At 37.1% G+C, this 26,949-nt stretch overlaps 1 protein-coding gene across 2 annotated transcripts in view; it reads right to left on the reverse strand.

Moving 5' to 3' along the window:
- Positions 1-26,017, reverse strand: part of TAP46 (2A phosphatase associated protein of 46 kD) — a 164,517-nt gene extending 138,500 nt beyond the window's left edge. For both annotated transcript variants that reach the window (XM_089828606.1, XM_089828600.1), the window contains exon 1: positions 25,616-26,017. In XM_089828606.1, coding sequence (XP_089684732.1) covers positions 25,616-25,711 — 96 coding nt within the window. In that variant the 5' untranslated portion in view covers positions 25,712-26,017. The remainder of the gene's footprint in view (positions 1-25,615) is intronic.
- Between the last annotated feature and the right edge of the window lie 932 nt (positions 26,018-26,949).

A 26,949-nucleotide genomic window follows, 5' to 3' on the forward strand; every position in this document is an offset into this window, starting at 1 on the left:
AGAGGGCTTCTGGGTTACCAAATATTGTGTTATGGTGTTGTTACTTTATTGCTTTAAGTTCCATGCATGAAAGTAGATTAGATAACAATAACAAAGTGGATTAAGTGAATGAAGTTTTAAGTGGTTCCTAATTCACCCCCCCACTCTCAATCACCTAGCTTGCGTTACATTTCCAACAATATGAACTGGAAATGGATGGCTAATATGATCATATGCTATGATAATTTTGAATTTTTTTTAAATGATGTGAAATATGTTATTACCACGATAAATTCCCTTGAAGGAATGTGGCGAAGGGGGGGGAAGCATTGCCAGAGAAGGAATTGGGCATGAGGGCACCACCTACCATTGAGCTAAAGGGTATGAGTCTTAACCACCATGGCTAAGGGAAAGTGGCTAGGCAAGCAAGGGTGTACTAAGGAACAACCATTTGCTAACAAGTTAAATTATATATCATTTAATAATAAAAGAAATCACTAAGCATTAAATTGAACTATGAACAAGTCAGTACCTTTATAATTGTGTTATTTGATTGAAGCCTCCCGGTGTTTAAAGCATGTCCTAACATATCACCACCATGATACCTAAATATCTATACATGTATGTGTATATACGTAAACCAATTTTATATATAAGAACGTATACGCATACTTGATATTTGACATATATGTAGGAAATATATGGTTGGGGTTTACACATGTACATGTATATATACATACATATATAGGTATTTATAGATACCATGATGTTATATATTAAGACAATCTTATTATTTCTTTCATCCTTGGCCAAAATCATATTTATTTGCCTTGAGCAGCCACCTTGCTAATTACTTCATCGGCCCTTATGTCATTTCAGTGACCTTTTTAATATTAAATGTGTGCCACATGTATCGATGGCTTTTGTTTTTTTATAACTCCTCCACTGCCAGCTTCTTGTGCTTATTGAAACCAAGTATGAGGAGTTTATATACGATTGAGACTATTGCCTTTGTTTTGGGGAGGGGATGCCATTATCCATAACTCTGTATTTGAAATTTCCCTAGCCGTACCATGGCAGCAATTCTCATTATCTCAATCACGATCCCCCGGAAGTAATTCTCATCCTCACGGCCATAATACTTCTACCATAGCATTTGTAACTCTGTGACAGTAAACATCATCCGTGCCACGGAAGTTCTGCTATAGTTCCCTTTCACAAATTCCAATAACTCCATTTTGGCATCCATCTGTATTTGATTGCACCACAGTCATTGTGACAGGTCGCTGCTATAGAAGCTAGATATTAACTGCATGTGCTATTGATGATTAAAGGCTGCAATTACCAGTTATTGCCCAGCAAGCGGTGGACCCAGCCAGGTTATGCCTTCGGTCTTTTATTATGTTCATGTGTAATTATGACAAGAGATTTTGGATTCTGAAAACAGTATCTTAGTTCATCGCAATGGATGTGCATAAGAGTAAAACTTGAAATTGGATTGTAATCCGATTAAGTGAAGAGTGTATTAAACCTTATTTGTATGTTCAGATACTGATAGTATATCAGACTGCTGGGTTTATAGCAGATACTGATGTCACATCAGAATAATGAAACCATATCTGATATCATATTCACAGCAGAATGAAATTTGTATTCAGTTTTAATTCATAAGATTACTCTAATATCATAACTGAACTGTCTCAAAGAATATCTTCCCATTGCAAGCTTATACAAGGATATTATTCCATATGTCTCTAAGATAAGGGGGCAATACCCTTAAGAGGAAACCAGTAATCAAAATACAAGTAACATGAATCTTTGTTAAGCAATAAGCCTAAGTTGGGCAGTATGTAAATGGCTGAGATATATTATGCTTATTCAGTCACCCCTGAAATTCATCCAGGAAAACCAGCATGGTTGAGATGAAGGGTGTGAATTGATAGCCACTAAAACTGTGGAATATCCCTGCATGACAAAAGATAGAACAATCAGTAACAATAAGCCAAAAATGTCATAAAAACTGTGTCAGCTCATGGCGGTCTAAGGGTATGAATCTTGATGTCAAGACGGTTGTGGTATGATATGCTATTACCAGGATACTCAGTGGCAAAACAGTGGTGTCCCATACCTAATCTCAAGGAAGGGAAGGACTTTCTTAGTTGTGATTGTGTGGGGATACTTAATGGTCCGCAGTTGGGAGGATAAGCTTGTGACAATGCTTCCTCTCTCCACCAGATGCCAAGACTTACACAAGACAGAAATATGATTTGCATTCAAACATCTTCTAGTAACGGGTATTTTACTTATATGAATTTGCAATTTTCAAGTTGAAGATATGTTAAATGATTAATCAGTTATCTTATTTTCAGTTATTCAGTTATAGCCGTTGGTTCCCTTCTGCTTGAATATGTTAAGTAGTTGAAGAACTGTCTTCATGTAATTATGAAAAGTACATTTCTTTATTAGCAGAAAAGGCCTCTCTTACCATCAAGTAACAGTTGGTTACAGTGGCAGTTATATTCATCATATTTGTTGATTGAATACTCCTTCAATTGTTAGTTAAGATATTTCAGTTAAACTGATTTTAACCGTTAATCTCTTTCATATGAACATGTAAAATAGCTGTTATAAGTGCCTTCCCATGATCATGAATATGGAAAATAACTATGTCAACATTATGATCATTGTTTGCTAAGGCCCAGGAAAAGGGATTGTTACATTCAATGTCTTCAATTTAAGTAAAATGCTTATTTATGATGTACATCGAGGATTACATGTGGAATGACCAGTGTCGTGACAATCGAATACATATGAATGATCATGTTATAGAGTGTCATTACTCCATTTGGGGTACTTTGGTAACTATATGCATGTGCTTCGGTTATATATATATTGTGTACATTTGCACTTGATGTGTGCATGTTTTAGTGAACAGGTACTAGGCATCTTTATGCCTAAGCTGCAGGTTTGAGTGTGTCTTTATCCCCAGCAATGGGCATAGGAGTAGTTAAATTGGCCATTCATGATTTCTAGCGAATATCATTCCTGGACAAAACAGTGGATCCTTATAAATATATTGTACCTTTGGTACTGTGTGGGTAAAACCCAGACTTCATTTGCATTATTGTGATTGTACCAGCGACTGTCTGTGCATTGTAGTGTTCTGAAGTTATCACGGCAAGCTAGGAATTAGATGCTGGTTTCAAAACTTTTTGGATTTTTGTTGTTTCCTGGCAATTTTCACCTTAGTGGCATTCCAACTTACAAAATTGGCCTAATTTGCCTAATTTGTTTCAAATTTAGTTGGACTATTTTAATTGGTTTTAAGCGGCCTTTTATTTACCTTTTTCTTGCTTAAGCGAAAAGTACCATTTAACAAAGAAATGGACTTCATTTTTTACACTCAATGATTTTTTGCATAAACTTCTATGGAGCTTTTTAGACATTTGTTCGTTGAGTGAGATCTGCCTGACAAAATTTTGTGGGTACAGGCTCATTGGATTCAGATTGTGGTTGCTTCACTTAGTCCAGAAAGATTTTCGATTTCGTCAAGAGTGCAATTTATCCTTTGTTTTGGTGTTTCTATCATTTGGTGAAGAAAGGCTTCCTTCATCTTTTGTTTTACTTCATTTCATGCTTCAAAATTAATCACTTTTAGTTTGTATGTTGAGAATTGGCAATCTCTCACATTCTCGTTTTATTTCATTGCCCAGTTAAGCTTGTACAAAATTAGTCTGGAATTGAATGGAATATGTAAGGTTAGGCTGCTCAAATTTTAATGAATGTCTGGATGTTGAATATTATTGCTTCCTTGCATCATTGGGTGTGTTTAGAGCAAAAAGGTATTCACAGAATTTTTGTTTTCAAATTTTGGAAATTGAAGCTTTTTCCATGGAGCAAAGTGACTCCTAATGTGGATCTCAGCCCGTAAGTGGCTAGCACAAGACACATCAAGGAGTCCTTAAAAAGTGATAAAAAAAAAAAGTTGGAATAAAATATAATAAAAGATAAACTAACATTTGTATTGTGTTTGTCTAGGTGACATGGAGCCACGTTAGTCATGTTTGTCTAAGTGACGTTGAGCCAACATAGTCGTGGTCATCTAAGTGACATTGAGCCGACACAGTCGTGGTTGTCTGTAGACATCCAGTCGACATAGTAGAGCCTCCCTGATGTTAGAAGGATTGATTGAATCCATATATGCCTCCATGTGTCATGTAATGACACTCCATTTCTACGCTCTTGCACTAAACCATTGTTAGTACCAGATAGTAACCTTGGTGTACCTAAGTATTCTCTGTGTATTTGTTATCAACATCTAAGTGATTGCACCAAGATTACTATACCATCTCTTGATTCTTGCACATGTATGGCATGAGTAATAGCCTACTTCTTGTGTGCATTATGTGTGTTTGGGTCGTGTGACTATCTCCATGAGCATGATGGGGTGGGCCTAAGGGTACCACATGGTTGGGTGGTGTTGCACATCACTATTAGGGATTGATGTATAGGTGGTGGACTACATCAAGTAGTGGAGTGTCAAGCACGATGTGCTCTTTTATATCCCTTTGTACTTACTTTCAGTGATTATGCATACATATTGATATGCTCAGCAAATTACCTTTCGTTATGTTGCTATTGATTGTATCAAGTGATTATAACCTCGATCTTGTGTATCTAGTACTCTCCATTGTGGAGCTAGATGTTTACGAGTTGTACATTGGTGTCGGCTTAGGTGTTGTACTTTATTTCTCCAAGTTTGTGCTAATCAACATTTCTACCTACAAATCGGCACATGCAACTCACTGGACCGAGATCTTTTGTCTTAGAGTTTACCAGTCATGGATCGGCGTCTGTGCATGCAAGTTGGTGCTTGCATAGATTGGTGCCTCTACTTGCTCTGGCATCTATGCTTCTTTTGGCTTTTTATTTAGGCTTCAACCTCAAGCTGTTTGTTTGTTCTTTTGAGATGGATTCATGTGGTTCTTTATTGGTTTCTTGATGGTTAGAAAATAATAAACCTGCATGTTTAATCATCGTAGGAAAAAAAAATCATTTGGTATTAAAATGAATCTGTGTTTAGATGGACTCGAAGAATTGTTTAGTCTCCTCTATGCGTAGTCATGAGTTAGTGCTAGCTTAGCCTCTTGTGGCTCGCTGAACGTTGTCCAAAGCATGTTAGACGATCTCGTGAATGTGTGTATTCCATTTTGAAGATGTGTAGGTTGTCATGGGACCTTTGAAGTGTTGACACTTCTACCTATGCACAATTGTTGCATATTTCCTTATTGAGAAAAAAAGTATTAGTGCATGCTTTACCCTATTGTTCTGAGGGTTCCTTGGCAAGGCATTACAGGTTGTGTTAAAGTAGTTGATTATTTTAGGCTGCATATATGTTTATATAATATATTTATTTTATATTATGATGTCTTCTCAAGATTTACCCATGTAAGTTATGAGTTAAACTCATTAATGTTATGGCAAATCGATGTTGTATTAAACAGAGAAGACGAAACCTCCTTATATAGATTAAAAAATACAATGTTTCTATTATGAATATGTTACATCCCAATTTTTGCTACATTTTCAAATAATCTTCTAGCCATTGTGATATTCATGTGAAGTTAGTTGTTTGGTAAATTTGTTGAAAATAATTTTTCATGTGAAATTGATCAATCGATAAAGTTTTGAGATATTTTGATTCTTGTGAAATGGAAATTTGATTATTAGTTACTGCTTGGTGTGACATGTTAGTTAGCCGTTATGATGGGAATCGAAAAATGAATGTCTTAGAAATTGAAAAGGATTATGTGATATTTTATTATTATTTCAAATTAAGAAAATATGTTATTACCTAGAATCATTTCCATTTTGCAGGAGCACAATGAAGGGGGGAAGTGTTGCCAAAATGGGAGTTAGGAAGGGGACACCCAAATCCACTGTCAAGCTATCATGTATGAATCTAAGCACTTGGACCAAGGACAAAACAACTAGACAAAAAAGAAAGTACAAGGATGACCATGAGCTAACCGGTTAAATTAAAAACATTATAAAAACTCAAATAAGCAATATTACCTTCATTATATGGATGAGTCTCAGTGTACTTTGTGCAATCACGTCTTAGTACAATGATATTGTGTCTATAATCATACTTGTGTAGGTATAAAATGTGTACGTATGTATACACATATATATATGTATATGAATCTCAATAGTTGGCATATGCATATTTACATATATGTGTGTGTGTATACATATATATATAAATATACATATCTATATATACATATATATACACACACATATATATGTATATATATTTATACGTATGTATCTACATTCATATTAAAGCTACCCAAACAAGCATGAATATAAAAGGGGCGACATTAATATACTAAGGCATGAACGATAATGTTGTTGGCACTCTTATTCTTTTATTTTGATCCTTCTCTACGGTTATTTATTATTTATTTAAATGTTGGAACGGCCACATTTTTCCCATGACTCCTTCTAAGGCGTCGAGCTTTATGTTGTTCTTTTATTTAATAATGAATTTGTAGACCCGTGCGAACATTTTTGCCACCTCAATCATTTCTTGCATAACTAAGCATGCATGCGGATGTCTTTTGATTACCTTGCTCGCCTCTTTATGAATGTTATTAGTTATATTGCTCTCATTCCCTCCCGGGTGGTTCTTGCATTCAAATTTGCTCCCACAGAATTCTCTTCTTGTTCATGCTATATTCCTCACCATTCTTAACTAGTACAATGGTGTTTGTAATTGGCGACAACTCTAAGCTTGTAAGGAAATCTAGTATATTATTCTCTAACAAATTTGATAGTCTTGTTAGCAAAAGCAAGTGATATTTTCTTGACACCGATACCAATCCTATCTTTCAAATCACGTCTACAAAATCAAGTCATGCATTACATTCATATACTATTGATCATATTTATATCGTGCATTTTGAACTTGCCGCCTTACCTTTTAGAGCAGGCCCTTGCTTGTTTTCATTGAAAGCCAAAATCGAGATGTGTTGCTTTAATGTATTCCTTTTTCCATTATAACTTGTTACAAAAAAGTAATTATCTTATCACCGAAAGGCTATACATGTGATAGTACTTGAATTTGAAGGCACATATGTTTTTTGTCGTGAGTACTAAACCATACAGAGATATGAATCATATATCCCTAAGATGGGAAGTTGCTCTATATGTAAAAGTAATATTCAGAATAAAGGCTTAACTCTCTTATGATGCCATAGGCCAGCATCATAAGACCAAAACTGGCATGAAGATGGCCAATGTATAAGTACTCTTTTAAACAGATATCATATAATGAACCTCCCTAGTAATCATCCATGAGGACTAGCATGGTCGAGATGGAGGGAAAGAGTAGGAATAATCCTCAAATGGATGGAAAATATAATCAAAAATAACATTCAAATTTAGTAACTAAGATAGTTCATGGAAATCCTTGCATAAATTCTTGTTGTCAAGTCGAGCGATGGGTAATCGGGCATCTAAGTTGCCCATCTGAAATCCTTGGCCAAGGTAGTTAATGGCATGTTTTCCAATATGATCACCAGAGGTCAGAGTGCTAGCAGTTGTAAGATAGGCTGATTGGAAAGTGTCCACATCCTCAACAACTGACTAGTCAACACTTTGAGGATGCTCAGTGGTTGGACAAGGGTGTCCCAAGCCAATTCCCAGGGTAGCGAGGGTCTTTCTCAATGGAGATTGTGTGGGGATACTACAAGTCCACGTTGGGAGGCTAAGCCCATGGCAATGCTTCTCCTCTCTTCCAGATGCCAAGGCTTGCAAAACTCAGTGTCATCAATCGCTCATTCTCTGGTAATCTTTACATGTTATTAACTGAATATGATGTGAACCTAGTAGTTAAATGGTTGTTAGTTTCTAATCATTTCGAAATGTAAATTATAGTTATCTCGTATTTCCCCTTCATGTAAAAGAGTAGAATAACTGATTTAACTGTATCTCTTTTCATTTGGTTAAGATAGTTGCCTTTTCCTTTAGGTTAATCGGTTATGTAGACTTCTGATTTTTAGCATGTTACAAAACAATCATGAACTAAAGACAAAAATAGAAACTACCTAAGAAACTGAAGACTGACTAAGATGATCATTAAAGAAACATTACAATATTCTCCTTAATGGTCATCGTCTAATTGTTGTCTTTTGGTCACAAATTCTTTAGGACATTCTACTTCACGGATCTCCAAAATATTAATGACCAAGAAGGCGTGATGTGGGTGACAAAGGTATTACTTCTTGTAGCCAAAGACACTGAGATGAAACTGAAACCAAAATTTTGAGGAAAATCGCCAAACCCTTTTTGCATATGAGTAAAACGCCCCAAAACAAAGTGCAAAGAGCCACAATTTTTTAAGAGAAAAATTGGTAAAAACCAAACACACTTTCTGAGGTAAAAATTTGATCAAAACTCAACAATAAAATGCAAGATGCGGATCAGCATTCAAAGCATCGCTTTTTAGGGAAAAACAATAAAACCAAACAAACAATTTTAGGAAAAAATTAGAAACCCAACAAATATTTTTTAAGGGAAAAAATTATTAAAAAAGCATCAAAGAAACCTTTATGTAGAAGGACATGAGACATCCCGTGGCAAAACAACATGAAAAGCAAGTACATGCAACAAACATGCAAATACACCTTTGAAAAGCAGAGAATTTTGCTCAATCCAAGAAATCATGCAATCAAAAACTCTTGACTAGGCTTGTGAATTTCAACAAAAATCATTGAAGTAAACCAAAACATTTTCATAAAATACCACCGACAATTTTTATTTCAAAAAATTGGAAAAAAAAAAAAAAAATCTAAATATAGAAAAAAATCTAGATCAGAAGAAGGCTCGAATTTTTCTTTAAAAATTCACCAAATTTTATGAAACCCTATCAACTCACTACGATACCATTTTATGGTCAATCAATGGTGTATTGAACAAAGGAGATGAAAGCTCGTTCTATAGATTTACAAAGACGATATTTCTATTATAAAACAATCGTGAACTAAAGACAAAAATAGAAACTACCTAATAAACCGAAGACTACCTACCTAAGATGACCAATATAGAAACATTACAATAATCTAGTAACTGAACCAAATGATTTTTTATATTTATACAATTTTTGTACAAACCAACCCAAACCCGAACAAAGAACATTGCCTTAACAACATACCCAAACTCAATCTAGTAACCTTAGACTCATCTTTAAGGAAACTCTATTGTAATGAAACAATCTATCACTTCTCTATATTTGAGGATTACAGCATAGGCAAGAACCTAGAAAGATATAAAGTCTACATAATGGCTAAAGATCAGACACAGAGCTAGACTTATGCAAATTCTACACGGTAGATAGAACATCTCATCAATTTTGTTAGCTGCAAACAATTCAGTACATTTAGGATCCTTTTGCAGCAATATGACCCTAAATTAATAAGGAAGCTTCAAGATGGTATCCATGAAATGTAGGTTGATGATTAAATTCTAAAAGCATTCTGTTAGAATATCAGGATGGCAGTCTGAAATCTGGTATTATCACTTCTCAAAGGAACATTTAAACTGTCTATTACATATAAAATGCCATTGCTAGAGGGTGGAATGGTTACAAGGGCACTGTGAAGAACAGAAGTTATCCAACATATTAAGCTACATGGTGTTGAGAATTAAGGTGTCTCAACCTTTGCAACTTTCAGATTTACTTATTTTACTATCAGATACTTTTGCATACTTACAAATAATAGTTTTAATGTAGCCTAATTTAATTTGATATTTGTGCTCCAGCTGAAATGGGGCTTTTAAAATGTGTAAAGCGTCTAGTGTCAAGCGTGAATAATTTTGTTCATAAGTCATTGTAAGGTGGATAAATATGGCAAATTTGGAGCCCCCCTCTTGTGTAGAATTCCTAGACAAGATATGTCAGCATCTTATGATGTACCAGAGTTAAAAAGGGGTGGAATTACTTTGGAATCATGATCAGCTATGGCAAGCTTCATCATTTGCCATATCTGCTTATTGAGACAGGATATTAAAAGTTGGGCACCCATTTTGAATAGGTCGAACTGGAGGTTACAGGTGAATTAATTATCTACTATTTCAGTAATTGAGAAGGAACCTTCATGCTGGTGTTAGCAATTATGCACAAGTTGAGCACCACCTCGGGGGTGTTTTGAGACATGGCTTGGAAACCATTAAAAAATTCCCAGCTTGTTAGTTGGTCTATGAATACGTTACTTGAGAAGTGCCAATACACAAGTGTTGTTCAAATGTTGCCAAAAATCTTCCAAGTTTATTGATGGTGAATTCTCTCATAAAGAGTCACATTGCAAGTGCATTGTAATACTTTTCAGATTCAATAATTATTACGATAATAGATAAGCTTCTATTATTAGTTAATGGTTATCTGATTGTAATCTATTCTAAATATTAGAATGTTTCTAATATTTAGTTAGTTGTAGGCAAAAGCCTACAACGCAATGGTAACTTGCAAGCCTCTCATGTGGAAGGTCTTTGGTTCGAATCTACCTTCACTTAACATATAATAATAATTAATTTCAACAAATAATAATAATTAATCTAGGTTTCGGCCATTTACCGATCAAAAAAATATAATTATATTTAGTTAGTTGTAAATAACTGCTAGTTTTCTTTTAGCTAGAATAGAAAGTTTTTATTCTTACGATCGTTTCCTAAGGAAAAATCATTCAATTCTTTCATATATATCGACCTCTCAGTCTCTGTTAATAACAAGCAAGTATTTTACCAATTACTTCGTAATATGGTATCAGAGCCAATACTTTTTAAAAAAATCGAAAAATTTATAATCTCTTTTGAAATTATTTGCTAAAAGAATTTCGAAACCATTTTTCTGCAATTTTCTCTACAACCAGTTTAGGAAATACATTTTGAGAAATCCATCCTATGAAGAAAATTGTATTTTTTGCAAAATATAGACGTTGCCTTCAAAAACGCAACCTGCAACCAACGTTTTTTTTCAGCAATCACCACGATCTTCTACCACTCACGTTTGGTCTTTCACAGCATTTGGTCTTCACACACGTTTGGTTTTTAGCAGCCGCAAACTGGTGCAAACATTTTTGTTTTTCAAGAATAGCTTCGGTTTTTGCAGAAACACTTTCTGCCCTTTTGTCATTTACTCGCCTAATAGATCTCCTTTTTCAGTGACAAACCTCCAAGCAACAACAACATCTGAGAAGGAACGACCTTCTCTGTGGAAAAATCAATCACTTGCAACCTGAAATCGCCATTTTTTCTGCAACTTTTTTCATCAATGGCCGCCGACTAGGGTTTTGTTCAAAAGCCCTAATCTTTGGACACAAAAAAAAATCGACTACAATTTTTTGGTGGGTTTTTCGAGAGCTCAACTAGGTTGTCGTCAAATTAATCTGGGTGCCTCAATTTTTGTTCCTTGAGTTTTTAGCTAGTGGATCCAAAAACCGACAACATGTTCTTTTTAGGCTTTTCGAGCTTTCTTTGAGTACCCCTTCAAATTTTCTAGGTCTTCCGTTTTTTTGCCTCGAAGAACATACCTTCATAGATTTTCACGCTTTTTAATTGAAAAACGTGATATGGCATTATCGACTAATATTTTGCTCGAGAGCAATTCAAAATTCAATGGTTGGAATTATCGCACTTTGCAGCAGCAAATAATAGAAATTTTTGAATATTGAAATACCAATCAGATTGTTCTGGGTGTTTACACAACATCCGCCTATCCCTGGTATTGATCAAGATACATGAGATCTGAATAATCAGGAGGTGGGGATGCTTCTCAAATTATCCGTAGCTAATGATCAACTATCTCAAATTCCATCCAGCAAGGCATCTGCCAAGATATGGAGCACATCTCAAAAATCTTCATGAGACTTCCGACAAAAACAGAGCTTTCTTATTGAAGAACACTTTGTTTTCTATTATCAAGGATGAGCGAACATCACTCCAGTCTCACCTAAATAGGATTCAGGAAATTCGTGATTAGTTGCTTGCCATTGGTCGCAACATGGAGGAAGAGGACATCGTGGTTATCACTCTCTAGAGTTTACACAAATCCTACGAGCATTTTATCAAGAATCTCAACATCACTTCTTCCGATGTTGATCTAAAGTTCACTAATCTCTGCACACTTCTACTTCGGCAAGATCGGTGGAAACAACAATTTGGTAATAGTTCCAGCTCCATCTCCACAGAGCAAGCCTTTGTTGCTAAATCCTTTCAGAAGGATAAAGGCAAGTCTCAGCAGAAGTCCTCTGCTCTAGCATCCTAAGGCCCCTGAAAGAAAATTCAATGCAACTATTGCCACAAGTTTGGTCACATGAAGGTTGAATGTAGGAAACAATTAGCTGCCCAATCTAAGCAACCAGGTTTGCAACCCAAACCAAACAATGCAGAGCACGCCGAACAAACAGAATCTACCTTTTACGCCTACATGGCTAAAAAACCTACAGATCATGTAAAGTCGTCTGCCTCGTATATTATTCAGGTGCCTCTTGTCATTTCACCCACTGTAGAGGTTGGTTAACTAACTACTGGTCTTATTCAGATTCTATTATTTTTGGTGGCGGAGAAGAGTACACCATTGTTGGCAAAGGAAACATTCACAATCTGCTGGGAGGAATCTCATTTTCCTCGATGTTTACTACGTTCCAATGATGGAACTAAATCTACTCTTGGTCAATTAGTTGTTGCGACACTCTCCACAGTTGGATGTCACCTTCAGTTCACATTAGTGTACCATCACTGATTAGGCGACTCCATCTATTGTTGCAGTGGATCTTAAGGATCATGGTCTTTTCTGACTTATAGATTCTGGTGATTCTCAAAACTTAGCTATGGCTGCTCGGTAGTCCTCTATTTGCACACTTTGGCATCAGCAGTATGGGCACTTGAATTTGCATTATCTCTCTCGGCTTCCTTAGGAAGAGCTTGTCCTCAGTTTGCTAGAGATTTGGACTCAACATCTTAGAGTTTGTTATGCATGCCAAGCTAGGAAGCACCATCGCACACCTTTCACCAATGGCGATTCATGGCGAGCTTCTCAAGTACTTCAGCTTGTTCATGCCAATATCTGCGGCCCTATGACCACTCCTTATATTCTTGGGTCCAGGTATTTTTTTTTGTTTGTTGATGATTTCAATAGAAAAATGTGGGTGTATTTTCTTAAAAAGAAATCAGATGCATTTCCTATATTTCGGAAGTTTAAACCTTTAGTTGAAAAAGAGTCTAGGAAATATTATTACTCTTAGGTCAGATAATGGGGGGGAATTTTGTTCTAATGAATTCTCTAGCTTCTTGGGTACTCATGGCATCAAACCCCAGTTAACCATACCACAACAGAACAATGTAGTTGAACGTCGAAACAGAAACATCAACAAGATGGCTCGATCCATGCTTGAACACAAACATGTTCCAAAGCAGTTCTAGGTAGAAGCAATTAACACTGCAATTTATCTTTTGAACTGGTCACCCACAATGGCGGTCAAAGGTAAAACTTCGGAAGAGGCCTGATCAAGTCGCAAACCCAGAATCAATCACCTGAAGGTTTTTGACTCCCTTGCTTTTGTTTGGATCCTTGATGCGTCACTCACCAAGTTAGATGTCGAGTCAGACACTCGTGCTTGTTAGATACAGTAGTCTTCACAAAGCCCACCGCTTGATTGACACTAAGATATCTCATCTCCTGTACAGTGGTGATGTAGTCTTTGATAAGTAGTGAGGACCATTCATGCTTGTTTCTCCTATTCCTGATCCAACACACCAACCTATGAAGGCTCATGATTTGGGAGTTAGGATGATGGAAGGGCTCCAGTAGCTCATGCAGCTCCAGTTATACCAGTGATTCCTGTATAGACACCTTCAGCTTCTCCTGCAGGATCACCTCGATTTGTAGATGCTTCGCCTAAGTTTGATCTAGATTCTTCTGATGAGGAACCTGATCACCAAGCATCTCCTGATACTAATGTTGGTGGTGGACTAAGACACTTCTTGATGTTCACGATGATGAGCTACAAAGTTTGTTAACTTTGCTCTCATGGCCAACATTCACAGTGTGTTTAAACCTCAAACATATTCTGAGGCTAAAGGAATTCCAGAGTGGGAACAGGCCATGACATTTGGACACCAGAGCCTGCAGAAGAATAACACCCAAGTCCTTTCTAATCTTCAACCAAGGAAGAAACCCATTGTTTGCAAATTGGTTTATACAATCAAATACAAATATTATGGTACTTTGGATAAGTACAAAGCTCATTTAGTTGTAAAGGGCTTTTCTTAGCGTCAGGGCATTGATTATGAGGAGACCTTTTGCTCCTACTACAAAGATGAACACCATCAAATTAGTCCTAGCCATGGCAGCACAGTTTGGCTGGAAGCTCTATCAAATGGAAGTCAAAAGTGCTTTCCTAAATGGTGATCTCCACGAAGAGGTCTAAATGAAGCAAACTCTTGGTTTCAAGGTTGCCAGTAAAGAATAATAGGTTCTCAAATTATTGAAAGCTCTCTATGGCTTGAAGTAGGCCCCTTGGGCATGATACATGAAAATTGATAAGTAGCTCAATGATCAAGTCTTCCAGAGGAGTTCTTCAAACTCAAATTTGTATATCAAGACTACTGACAATGACATCATCCTTCCAGTTATTTATGTAGATGATTTGATCATCACTGGCAATTCGACATTTTTTATTCAAGGAATCAAACAGATTTAATGTCAATCTTTTGATACGACTGACCTTGGGCTCATGCATTATTGCCTAAGTATTGAGGTTTGGCAACAATCTTCTAGTATATTCATCTTTCAGTCCAAATATGTCAGGGCTCTATTAGACATATTTTGTATGCAGGATTGCAATCCTACATCTACACCCATGGAGAAAGGTCTGAAGTTATTAGCAAAGTCTAATTTTCCTCCCGTTGATGATACTACATACAGGCAACTATTAGGCAACCTCATCTATCTCTTTGCTACTAGGCATGATATCAGCTTCGTAGTCAGCTACATTTCACGCTTTATGACAGCTCCCAAGGCTGATCATTGGATGGCAAAAAAGCGTGTGCTTCGTTAAGTGAAGGGCATTTCATATTATGGACTTCTTTATTCTCAAAGTTCTAATCCTAGACTCAATGGGTTCACAAATTCAACTTGGGTAGGGTCTGTTGATGATAAAAAGTCAACTTTTGGATATGTGTCCAATTTGGGATCCGGTGCCGTCACCTGGACCAATAAGAAGCAACAAGGAGCTTCTCTCTCCTCCACCAAGACTAAATACAGGGGAACAGTTAAGGCAGGTTGTGAAATTGTTTGGCTTCGTTGGATGCTTGGGGATATGCAGATGTCACCAGCACAACAAACCACTTTGTTTATTGATAACGAAGGCATTATCAAGTTAGCACGAAATTCAATCCTCCATGAACGAACCAAGCATGTGGATGTTCACTATCACTACATACGGCAACTAGTTGAAGACAAGACAATAGACTTATAGTATGTTCCTGCCACGGATCAGACTATAGACATTCTCACCAAGCCTCTTGATCCTGATAAGTTTGTCAAATTTAAAGGACAGCTTGGTGTTGTGGATAGATTAACCAATAAGGGAGAGTATTACGATAATAGATAAGCTTCTATTATTAGTTAATGGTTGTCTATTTGTAATCTATTGTAAATATTAGAATGTTTCTAATATATAGTTAATTGTACATAACTGTTAGTTTTCTTTTAGCTAGAATAGAAAGTTTCTATTCTTTACGATCGTTTCCTAAGAAAACATCATTCCATTCTTTTTTATGTATAGATCTCTCGATCTCTGTTAATAACAAGTAAGTATTTTACCAATTACTTCGTAATAATAACCAAGTTGAGCACCACCTTAGGGGTGTCTTGTCACATGGTATTGCAAACCATTAACGGAGTTCCCAGATTGTTTATTGGTACATGAATTGGTACTTGAAAAGGTTTTCATAAGTGAATTCACCAGTATATAAGTGTTGTTTGAATGTTACCAAAACTCTTCAAGTTTATTGATAGTGAATACTCTTCTAAGGATTCACATTGCAAGAGTATTGTAATCCTCTTCAGATTTGATAATAGTTTGGACTTTTGAAGAGTAGGGTTTTTCTTCCAAAAGGGTTTTCTCCACACAAATCATTATATTGCAGTATAACTTATTGTTCTGTTTAATAACATGTTTCCCTACTTTATGTAATAAGTTTGAATCAGTTCTTAACGTTTTTTTGTACATCAGTCCCTTCAAGATTCCCATAGGAATTGTTTTCACATAACTTGCTTTGTTACACATGGTTCAGTTGTAGCCAATGGTCCTTTTGCTCCTTTGATGGAAATTAGTCTGGTCAAAAGGTTTCTAAGTGATGGGCCATAGTGCCCCCAAAGCACCAGTCTGTAAAGTGTCCATATGTTTTGGTGGAATTCATGTTCAGTATGCTTGAACCTTGGCTATGAGTAGTAACAACTGTTGTACATTTTCATGTTTTTTTGTAGTTATTCATTGGTGCCAGTTTAATTCATTATTCTCCTCATGGCTTTTTTTTGTTGATGAAGAAAGTTATTGCTACCATTCTATGGATTTCTATAGTTACATATGTGGTTGGGTGTATAGGTTCTTAGTCACTTAAATGTTTTAATTTGTTTGGTCCAGTTAGCAAGGTAATAGTCTGATATAACCTATGGAAGTCTTTGTTGCTGGTATAAATGATTCTATAGTGTTTATAATTTATAATTATCCTATTGTTGTTAGGCCAGAGCCTCTAATATAGATCACGAATAATATAGTTTAAAAAATATGTCAGTAATTAAGGCAAATGATAGCAGGCAAAAATTTGCATCCAAGATTAAGCAAAGAAAAAATGTATTCCTTCATGGATTGAGGTGTGATGGTAGGAGAGAGGACACAGTAACTGAGCAGAATTGAATTGTATGAGAGTATTGGGCAGGAAAACCATTGGTTGTTTCTGTAAAGTTAATGACTGATAGCTGTTATTTTTTTACCAAGCAGATAAAAAAGTACCCATTTTCACAAGTCACATAATGAACAATACAAATCATGTGGTCACACAAAAGGAGCGCAAAAATACATGATGTGATATACAAGTTTCAGACTGTCCCATTTATTTATTACTTCAAGATGACCAAGCAAAACATCGCTGGTGTGGGACCATATTTCACAATGTGGAACTCGAACTTTATGCAAGTGTTTAACTTGCTAAGTGAAGTGCTGTAAAATCTGGGAGTAAAAAGTTAGCTCTTGTGGTTTTAAGGTCCTTTCCCTCACATGACAATATATCTGAGCGAGATTCCAATATCAAGCCAAAACAGGCCAGGAATTGTTTCCCAAAGTCAAGGAATTGTACTGGTGTTATGGCAAATGGGAATTTTGTAAGAACATAACTTAGGTTCATAACCGATAGGAATTCAAAATGGAAAGAGGCGGCAGTAGGAGCCACAGGAGGAGTGTTAGTGTTTCTGGTTGCAGAGGTGAGGCAGAAGAGGACTTTATCTCTGAGGAAGGTGATGATGATGATGGACGAGGGGGGCGTTTTGCCCTTCAGCCTCTTTTGCAAATGGCTCTGCCTTAGAACCAGTTGGATTGGTGGGTCATATATCCCCAATGGTAACGGGTCCCCTTTTCCTCTTCATTCGACACGGTTATTGTGTGTGTTGGTGGAGTGGTGGTCTTTTGTGCCTTGCAGACTGGGTTTTGCAAGCTTTGGCCCCTATTGGCTCCTATGCTTGCACTTTGACGTGGGTGTTTTTCCTATATGATATCAAGCAGCTACTCATGTTGTCTGTGCTGCTTCATGGCTTTTCTCATGCTCATGCCCTCTCCAATGGGCATCTTGTCTTTTTTGGTGGGCTGGTTTTTTATGCTATGGGTGCCAAAGATGCTGGCACCTTTTCTTTTTGCTGTCTGAACCTTTCTTGGCCCATACTGGGGTTTCTTCCTAAGTGTTAATGGACACCTCTAGGACTTTTGTAATCGACTATGTTCTCTGCGTACAGGCTTTGAAGGTATCTCTTTGCTCGTCGCCTGTTTGTTCTACTCTAGCTGTTTCAGATGGTGCTTGGGTTGCATCTTCCCTTTCTTGGAACCCCTTCTCTGGAGCTGCTACGTGCCCTGCCCAGTGGATTGTCTGAAGTGATGTATGGGTTGTGCAGATTCTTGTTGACTGCCTCGCTTATTAAGCATCTTGGTGTCCCCTTAGTGTTCAGTGGGCTGCCTTTTGGACCTGATGGTTGCTTGGTGAGGTTTCAAGGGAGTTGGCCAGATGAGGATTTTGCTTCTTCCTCTTCCTTCAAAGTGAGTTCGTTGGTGGTCTCTGTAGGCTCCTTCGTGGCATGGCTTTTCTCAGAGACTATTGTTTGGGTTGTTGACTGTCTATATCCTGTAGATATTACTCTTGGTGGCTGGAGGTATATTTGGCTACTGTTTCTTTTGGTCTCCCTTCTTGGGTTTGGAGGCTTCTGCTTCTTGTTGAAGCTTCTTTGGATCTACTCCTATGATTATCTTGTCCTATCTTCAAAGCAGAGTTTCGTTTTCTTGGCGTTTTGTCATGGTCTCCTCTCCTCTGCTTAGTTTTGTTGTGTCTCTTTTTGGAGCCGCTTTGTTCGAAAGCCAGGCGATTGCCACTAATTTTCAAGGGCCTGACTTGGCCTTGGTTGGTTTTTGGTTGAGGAAGCGCTTTGGGGCTTGGCTTGCTCTGTTTGGAGCCTGAAGCTGCCATGTTTTTCTCTTCTGGGGGGCTTTTCTCTCTTCTCTCTGGAGGTATCCCTGTGATATTTCTATTGAGGTGGACTTTCCTATTTTTGTTGTGATTGGGATGTGGTTCTTTAAGCTTTTTCTTTCCTCTCCTATGACTCCTTTTAAAGTGGAGATTTCTACTATGGAGGTGAAGAAATGTTTCTTGGGAAAGGTTGTAGACTGCTCTATGTGCTTCTTCCTGGTAGGCAGTAGTAAGGAAGGGGTTTCTTCACGAGGACGGATTCTGATCATTCTTGTTTCTTAATGGCAATTCCTAATGAGGTGGCCTCTCTCCCTATTGAGGTGGGAAGGAGTATGGCTTCTGATAAGAGGCTTCTTGGTGGGAATGTTATTCCTGGTTTTGATTGGATGGTTGTGGGTGCCATGCTAAAACCCCCTTTACTGGATTTGTCTTCAAAGGATTGTTCTTTCAAGTCTATCTTGATGTCCTTGGGTCTGGGAGGAAGCTGGATTTTGATGATCAATCCTTTGCAGCTTTGGAAACCATTTTAAAAATCTATAACGGTTGTGGGAGTCAAGTTATGTCCAATGTAGTTTGGGAAGCCTTTCAAAACCTTTTAGTTTCAGCTGACTTTTTTTATGTTCTTTTATTGAGGCTGATTGTTACTATGGTTTTGGGAGCCATGATAAAACCCAAAGATATGGTTTGGGGTGTCATTCAAAACCCCAAGGATCTCCTTGATTGGGAGACTGCTGTTAGGTTTAAGGCATAGGCTTCGTGTTGGGGTTGGAGCAGCTTGAGAGTTCTAAGGCTGCGGTCTGTTTGCTGGTTGTGGGCTGTTGTCCTATCTGTTGCAGTAATTGTTCTTGATGGGTTTTCAGATCCCCTCCAAAATCTGATAGTAATGGGTTTTGGGCCCATCAAAACTTGGTTTTTCCTTTAAAAAAAAAACCTCACTCCATTAAGAAAGACCAATACCTGAACAGATGGGAAGGGTGTAGCAATTATGAGGTATGAGGCATATTCAAGCATAACTGAATTCACAATGTTTGAAAAAACACTTCAAACATATCAAAGAGGTTGCTCTAACTACTGAGAATTATTACCTTAGTCTATTGTTTGCCAAAGCTGCAGAGCGATGCATTCCTAAGTTTTAAAACTTACAGCACCGGAAAAACACCAGAAAGTGAAAACTCCAAATATTAAAAAAATTAGCTTCATCTAAGGCATGGGTCCCACGGGAGGGGCTTGGGCTCTATTTTTGTGGAGGGGGTGACCCCATGATAACATTTTAAGGGGGGCTAAAGGTTTATTTAGAATCTTTTCCTATAAAATAGGAGCCCCTACTTTTTCGCCCTCTCAATTTGATGCATGCAGAGTCATCGTCTCGCCCAGATCCACATGGAGATACAGATCTAGTTGACTCAATATTAGTTCGATGTGTGCTCCTTGCGTCCTAAGTCTCTCTTCTTGCTTTATTTCTATGGTATGCCTAGCTAAAAGGCAACAAGGGCCCACTATTTTAAGGCTTCCTTCCCCACTATGATGATATAAAAATATGCTTATACCACCATATGGATCGGGTTTATCTAGAACAACTAATTGACCCAGGTGACCTAGTGAAAGCGGCCTCTTGGATTGAGATCAAGTGCACTAGCGCTGCCCTGGATTATAGACATCATCGCTCAAGGACAAGGGCATGGTGCAAAGAAAGAAAGAAATCCAGCCACTCTACACAATCTATGGGGCGAATAGTAAGGCCCATAGAATTGTAGGACGATTCCCCGCGATGAACAATCTCGGTCTCACCCCAGTTACTATTGTAGGGCGATTCCCCGCGATGAACAATCTCGATCTCACCCCGGTTACTATGGGCTATGATTGGTCGTAACATTCATCATCCATTATTGTAACACAATGGTGATCCCCATCATCTATTGAGAAACGAGGGCAGCCATCAAACGCAGCTCATACTTCTGTTCGAAAGGGAAAGGCAGTTCTCTCCCCAATGTGATACTTGCAAAACTCTTAAGGAATGATTTGTGAGATGAAAGGATGAGGTTTTTGATTCTCAATTTAGGAATAAGGGGGCATCCCATTTCAATGACCAGGATCATAAGCCAGATTTGTGAATTGAAACAAGACCCATCTAATCTTTGATGACAGCCTTACAATAATCACATCCTATGAAATGCCAAAGTCCCTTCAATTCCTCAAAACCCCCGGCTTATTTGAAAGTATGGGCATGCACACCTCAATTTATTAGTTAAAGATTTCCAAGCCTGACTTAAAGGCGAGGAAGGGAGGAATCTATCGAGATTCCTACCTACCTAAAGGGCTGGGGCTACAACGAACATAACAATGGGGAGGAGGCAGGGGATAATGAAAAACCTGTGCTCCACGGGGATGTGTCCCCTGCCTTTGTACCCATAGTACCCGTACCAAGTACGAAACGGGGATGCGAGTACGGATTTTGGCCATACCCTGCGACTTCCCTTTTTGAGGGAAAAGGGGATGGTCACTGAAATGCCAAAAAAAAAAATCACAGGAAACTTGGGTATAGATTTCCGTATAGGGGACGGCATTCCCGTCCCTCACCTGTACCCTTTTGCCCATGCCATCCCCTATTTTCCAGCCGGCTGCGGATGAGTTAAAAAAAAAATTTTAAAAGTTTTTTTTTTTTAGTCTTTTCTATTCCGCCCAAGGCCCACATGGATGTTAACCCTAATGTGTCTTCTTAAATAGTTAAAGTTGGAGTTCATTGCTCATTTGGAGTTGTTTGCAAGTTGGGAAGAGGAAGAGAAAAACATTCAACAACAAAAGAGGAGTGTGTTTTGGAGGTGGAAGAGGAGGTTTTGCCTTCATTTCTACTTCATTTCAGGTATGCTTTTTATTTTCTTTTTGTTTGATTCAAACTTCATTGTTGTTTGTTGTCATTTTTCATTTTTTTCAATGACATAGAGAGGGTATGTTAATGGAACATTAAAAAAAAAAAAATTCTATAACTTGCAGCAGTATACTATAAATCATTGTAAAATCCAAAGGCAAAAACATGAGCAGCAGTGAGAGTGAGGGAAGTAGTGATAGCATGGAAGTTGCCATGCAAGAAACTCAAGTGTCACAATTACAAAGACCAAGAAAAAGACCTAGGGCAGCCATTGATGAGCCTAATGTAGATGTCCCTATGGAAGATGCAATGCCTAATCCATTTGACTGCCCTTCCAAAGCCCTAAAATAATATGCCAAAGGCCCATTCAACCCTAAGAAACCTCTCCTACAATTTGCCACAAAAGTAGACAATAATAAGAAGAAAAATTCCGAGGGTAGTAGGGAATGGGAGTGTCATATATGTAAGAAGCATTATTTTGGGAGCTACACAAGAGTGTATTGCCATCTTTTATGGATAGGTGGGCAAAGGGTGAAAGGTTGCAAAAAAATTACGGAGGAAGAAAACTTGAGGCCAATAGGTTGTATGTGGAGGGGAAGTTATTGAAATCCGAGGGTCCTACGAGTAGCACACCCACCCCCTCATTGACTCCCACTAGCACTGTTAATAAAAGAAAGGGAAAGGCCAAGACCAAGAGAGATACCAATGTGGCTGATTTATTTAACATACAAGCAAAAGAGAGAGCTGAAGAGTCCATTGGCAGATTTCTTGTTGCTCATGGCATACCATACCATGTTTCTCGTTCCTCATTCTATAAACAAATGTGCAAAGATATTTGTGCTGCTGGTCCCTCATTTGTACCACCAGGAGAGACTAAATTACGCACCACTATCCTTGACAAAGAGTACTCAAAAGTAAACATTTTGATGGAGGATATGAGGCAAACATGGATGAGTGATGGATGTTCTATTATCATGGATGGTTGAACCGATATCAAACATCGGCCACTCATCAATCTTATTGTCACTAGTACAGCAGGGGCCTATTTTCTTAGAGCCGTTGATTGTTCGGAAAAAAAGAAGGATGCATCCTTCCAATTTCAGATTTTGAAGGATGCTGTAGAAGAGGTAGGGGCTTCAAATGTTGTGCAAGTAGTCACTAATTCAGCCCGGGTGTGTAAATCAGCTAGATTGATAGTAGAGAGCACCTGCAGACACATTTTTTGGACCCCATGTTGTGTACATGCATTGAATAACACCTTGAAGGACTTTGGAAAAATTGATTGGATAAAGACTATGGTGTTTGAGGCTAGAGACGTGCAAATGTTTATTTGCAATCATCACACATCTCTTGCATTATTTAGGACATTTTCCAAAACAGAATTCTTCAAGCCTATGGAGACTCGATATGCTAGCTACTTCATTTTGTTGGAGATGATGCTTAAGGCCTCCATGGTGGTCAATGCAGAGTGGAATAGATGGCATGAATCAAGCACCCCAGATGGAAGACTTGTCAAACGAAGAATCCGGGATGAAAATTGGTGGACCACAATGAGGTAAGAAACTTAAGAATTGGTGGACATAATAATTGTTATTATTGCTGATTTAATAAATTAAAAAATCTGATTTAAGCACTTGCTGATTTTTTTGACATATGATGTTTCTCACTTGCAATTTTCTTTCATTTGCAGATACATTTGCTCCTTCATTGACCCTATTGTGCAAGTCATTAGATATGCTAATACTGACTCTCCTAGCCTTGGAGAGATTTATGCGACCTTTGATAGCATGCTTGGGCAGATCAAGCAAGTTGTTAAAGATAAGGAACTTACTTTGGAGTTCTATGAGGAGCATCTTAAGCCTATTGTAATGAAAAGGTGGAACACTATGAACACCCCACTTCATATAGCAGCCTATGCAGTCAATCCAAAATGGTATGCACCAAGGCCTGGGAGAGTGCCTCCATCTAATGATGAGGAGGTGAATTTAATTTATTAAAGAATTCTGATTTTATAATACGTTTTTAAAATTTTTATTTTATTTGTAAAGTTTATAAACTCTAAGTTCTCACTTCTTAATTTTTGTTTGTTCAATACAGGTGAAGGAGGGCTTCTTCAAGGCCCTTTCAAAAATGTATAGTGCAGAGGATGCTGCAAAAATTCGAGGGCAATGGCTTGACTTTGCCAATCTTCGTGGTCCAACATTTGGTAGACCAGAAGCGAGGACTGATAGAGCTACATTAGCTCAAAAGGACCCGATTGGATGGTGGACATGGCATGATAGAGACGCACCTGAGTTGAAAGCCCTTGCCACCCGTCTTCTCTCACAGGTTGCGAGTTCCTCTACTACATAGAGGAATTGGTCTACATATAGCTTCATTCAATCGGTCAAGAGGAACAACCTTACCTCTAGACGATCGGAAAAGCTTGTGGCTGTTCATAGTGTATTGCAACTACAGCAACGACAGAGTCTTGAGTATCGACAAACTCCAGCACTACGTTGGGATGTTAATCCTAAGGATGCATTGTAGATTGATGAAGATAACACACCCCCAAGGCTGCTTGGTGTTCCATTGGATGAGGACCCTCTGCCTACCCCTGCCAGTGATTCAGAGGATAAGATTGATGATGATCTTGATTTAAATAAAGATTTAGATTTCTAGAGGACAGCCATATATTTGGCTTTCCACTTTTCAGATACTCAGATACATTATTGCTTTTGATTATTATGGAGTTGGACATCTCATTTACACTTCTAATATTTACTTTCATTATGTAATTTTGATTTTCATTTCATGCATGATGATGATAGATTGATACTTGGAGCCTTTAGGCATTTTTGCTAATTGTATGCAATATTTGGATATATCATCATATCATATTCTCATTTTGATTTTAATCTTAATAGTTTTCAATTTCCATGTATTCTATGGTGAATGGTTTATCAATGTTATAATTTATCATTGCTATGGTATGCATATCAAAAATATATCTCTAAAGAAGTCTAATCTCCATATATAAAAAATTTAAAATCCCCTATATTTTATAGCCGTCCCCTGAGGTCCCGTCCCCTAAATTTTGGCTTCGACCCGTACCCATACCGGAAACATGTTCCCGTCCCCTAAAACGTTCCCGTCCCGGAAACTCCGTGGAGCATAGTGAAAAACCCATCTGGAACTGGATGGTTATCCAGTGACTGTACGCACATCAATTCATCCACTCATCATCCGTGCCCAATTAGCAGGGCAATGTCGAGGAAGGGCAATAGTAAGGGCTGCCTTCTATTTGTTCATTGCCTATGTTTACTATTAATAGCAGCAGAGATGTGCACATGCCCTCTGTTTCATAGATGCCCTTGCATCTCTTACATCTATGAAACAGAACCGGGGAGTATTGCCCAAGATCACTTGCTTAAACGACTGAATCACCCACTGGATCAGCCGACTGCTTAATCTGCTGTGTAAGGATTAAGGGGGTGAAAATGGGGTGGGGCTGGATTAGGGAAGGATTTAGCCATTTGTCAAAAAGCTCTTCAACTTCCCACCAAAATGAATTAATCTCTTTATTTTTAAAATTTATGAGACAACTAGAGTCCTTTATTTTAGAAGCTGATGTTCTAAAGATCCTTTATTTTAGAAGCTGATGTTTTAAAGAGGATTCAATTAAAAAATTCATGAGACTGCTTCCCTCTAAATATTCCTAAAAATTCTGAACAGCACCTGCTCTATTTTTAAAGAAGCGGGTGCCCATGGGACCCCAGCATAAGCAAGGCTCTCCTACCACCCCTAAAAAGTTACAAAGGTGGGACGGAGATGATAATCCTTATAACTAGAAAATGCTCCTGAATCTTTTAAGTTTGATCAATGGAAAACCCACAACAAAAATGCAAGCTAGCACTAAAGATCAAATGCTATAAAAATTGCACTGCATAAATTTGCTATAAAGTGTACAAAACTAATTAATTAAAAAGGAGTTACCTGATCCACGGTAGAATCAGATGCCGCGGAATGAATTTTCCTGGCCTGCTCGAATAGTGTTGGAAGTGGCAATTCATCTCTCCTTATTTCCGCCATTAATTTCAGCTCTGAAGTATCTTTAAGACGTTGCACGCACTGATCTGATGTAAAAATAATGTGTATAATCAAAACCCTGCCTAGAATGCTAGCAAAGACTTGAAAATCCCGCTAAATGTTGGACGCCGGGAAAATTGTCAGTTTAATTGTTTGGTGCTTTGTGAAAAAACGTAAATGGTTTGGACTCTGGATTTACAGGTTTAAAATGCTTGTCGGTTGGAAAGGGAAGTCAAAAGAATTTTCCCGAGCTTGGAGCAATTCGATGTAAATAAGCAAAATAAAATCGTAGTACGCGATAATTACAGTGGTTTTTTACGTATATGAAGGCTTTAATATATATACATATATATATATATATATATATATATATATATATATATATATATATATATATATTTTTTTTTTTTTTTTTTTTTTTTTTTTTTTTTTTTTTTTTTTTTTTTTTTTTTTTTTTTTTTTTTTTTTTTATTTAAGAGGGTGACATTGTTTTCTAATTTATTTATTGTATGATATTGTTGCTTTCTATCTCATAAAACAAATTACAAAGTTCTTGAAGCTAATTTAACAACTAGCTTTTATATATATATATAAAGCCGAGCTTCTTGTGGAATTATTTTTAATATATATAAAATAAGTCGAGCTTCTTGTGGAATTATTTTTAATTTAAGCTAATTTAATAACTAGTTTATATATTTTTTATATCTATAAAATAAGCCGAGAGATATCCTTCTCAAGGCATCTATTTTCATAATCCCATAGGCGTCTATTTTCATAATTCTATAGTTTTCATCATCACATATTTATGTGAGTCTAAGAGGCATGAGAAAATGATTCGAGACTTTTGATCTACCTCATTTTTACTTCCATTTCCTCTCACGATTTTAATTTTAATTATATTTAGTCTATTTTTATTTTGTTTTTCTAATATGTAAATGAACGTCAATTTTTTTTCAAAATAGAAAATGTTTACATTGAAGATTTATCAAAATTATTTTAAAATTTAAGATTATAAATATCTATTTGAAATATAAAATATTTTCTATATTTTTTAACATCGTTATCAAAATATTTGTAATTGCTATAACTATTTTAGTTCAAAGTGTAAAAATATATTATTTAAATAAATTAAATATATTTTAATTATATATATATATATATATATATATATATATATATATATATATATATATATATATATATATATATATATCTTAAAATATTGATAATATGATTGTTGA

Source organism: Cupressus sempervirens, chromosome 1, assembly GCF_028749045.1.
Source record: "Cupressus sempervirens isolate cs-2001-9-10 chromosome 1, ASM2874904v1, whole genome shotgun sequence".
Taxonomy (NCBI): domain Eukaryota; kingdom Viridiplantae; phylum Streptophyta; class Pinopsida; order Cupressales; family Cupressaceae; genus Cupressus; species Cupressus sempervirens.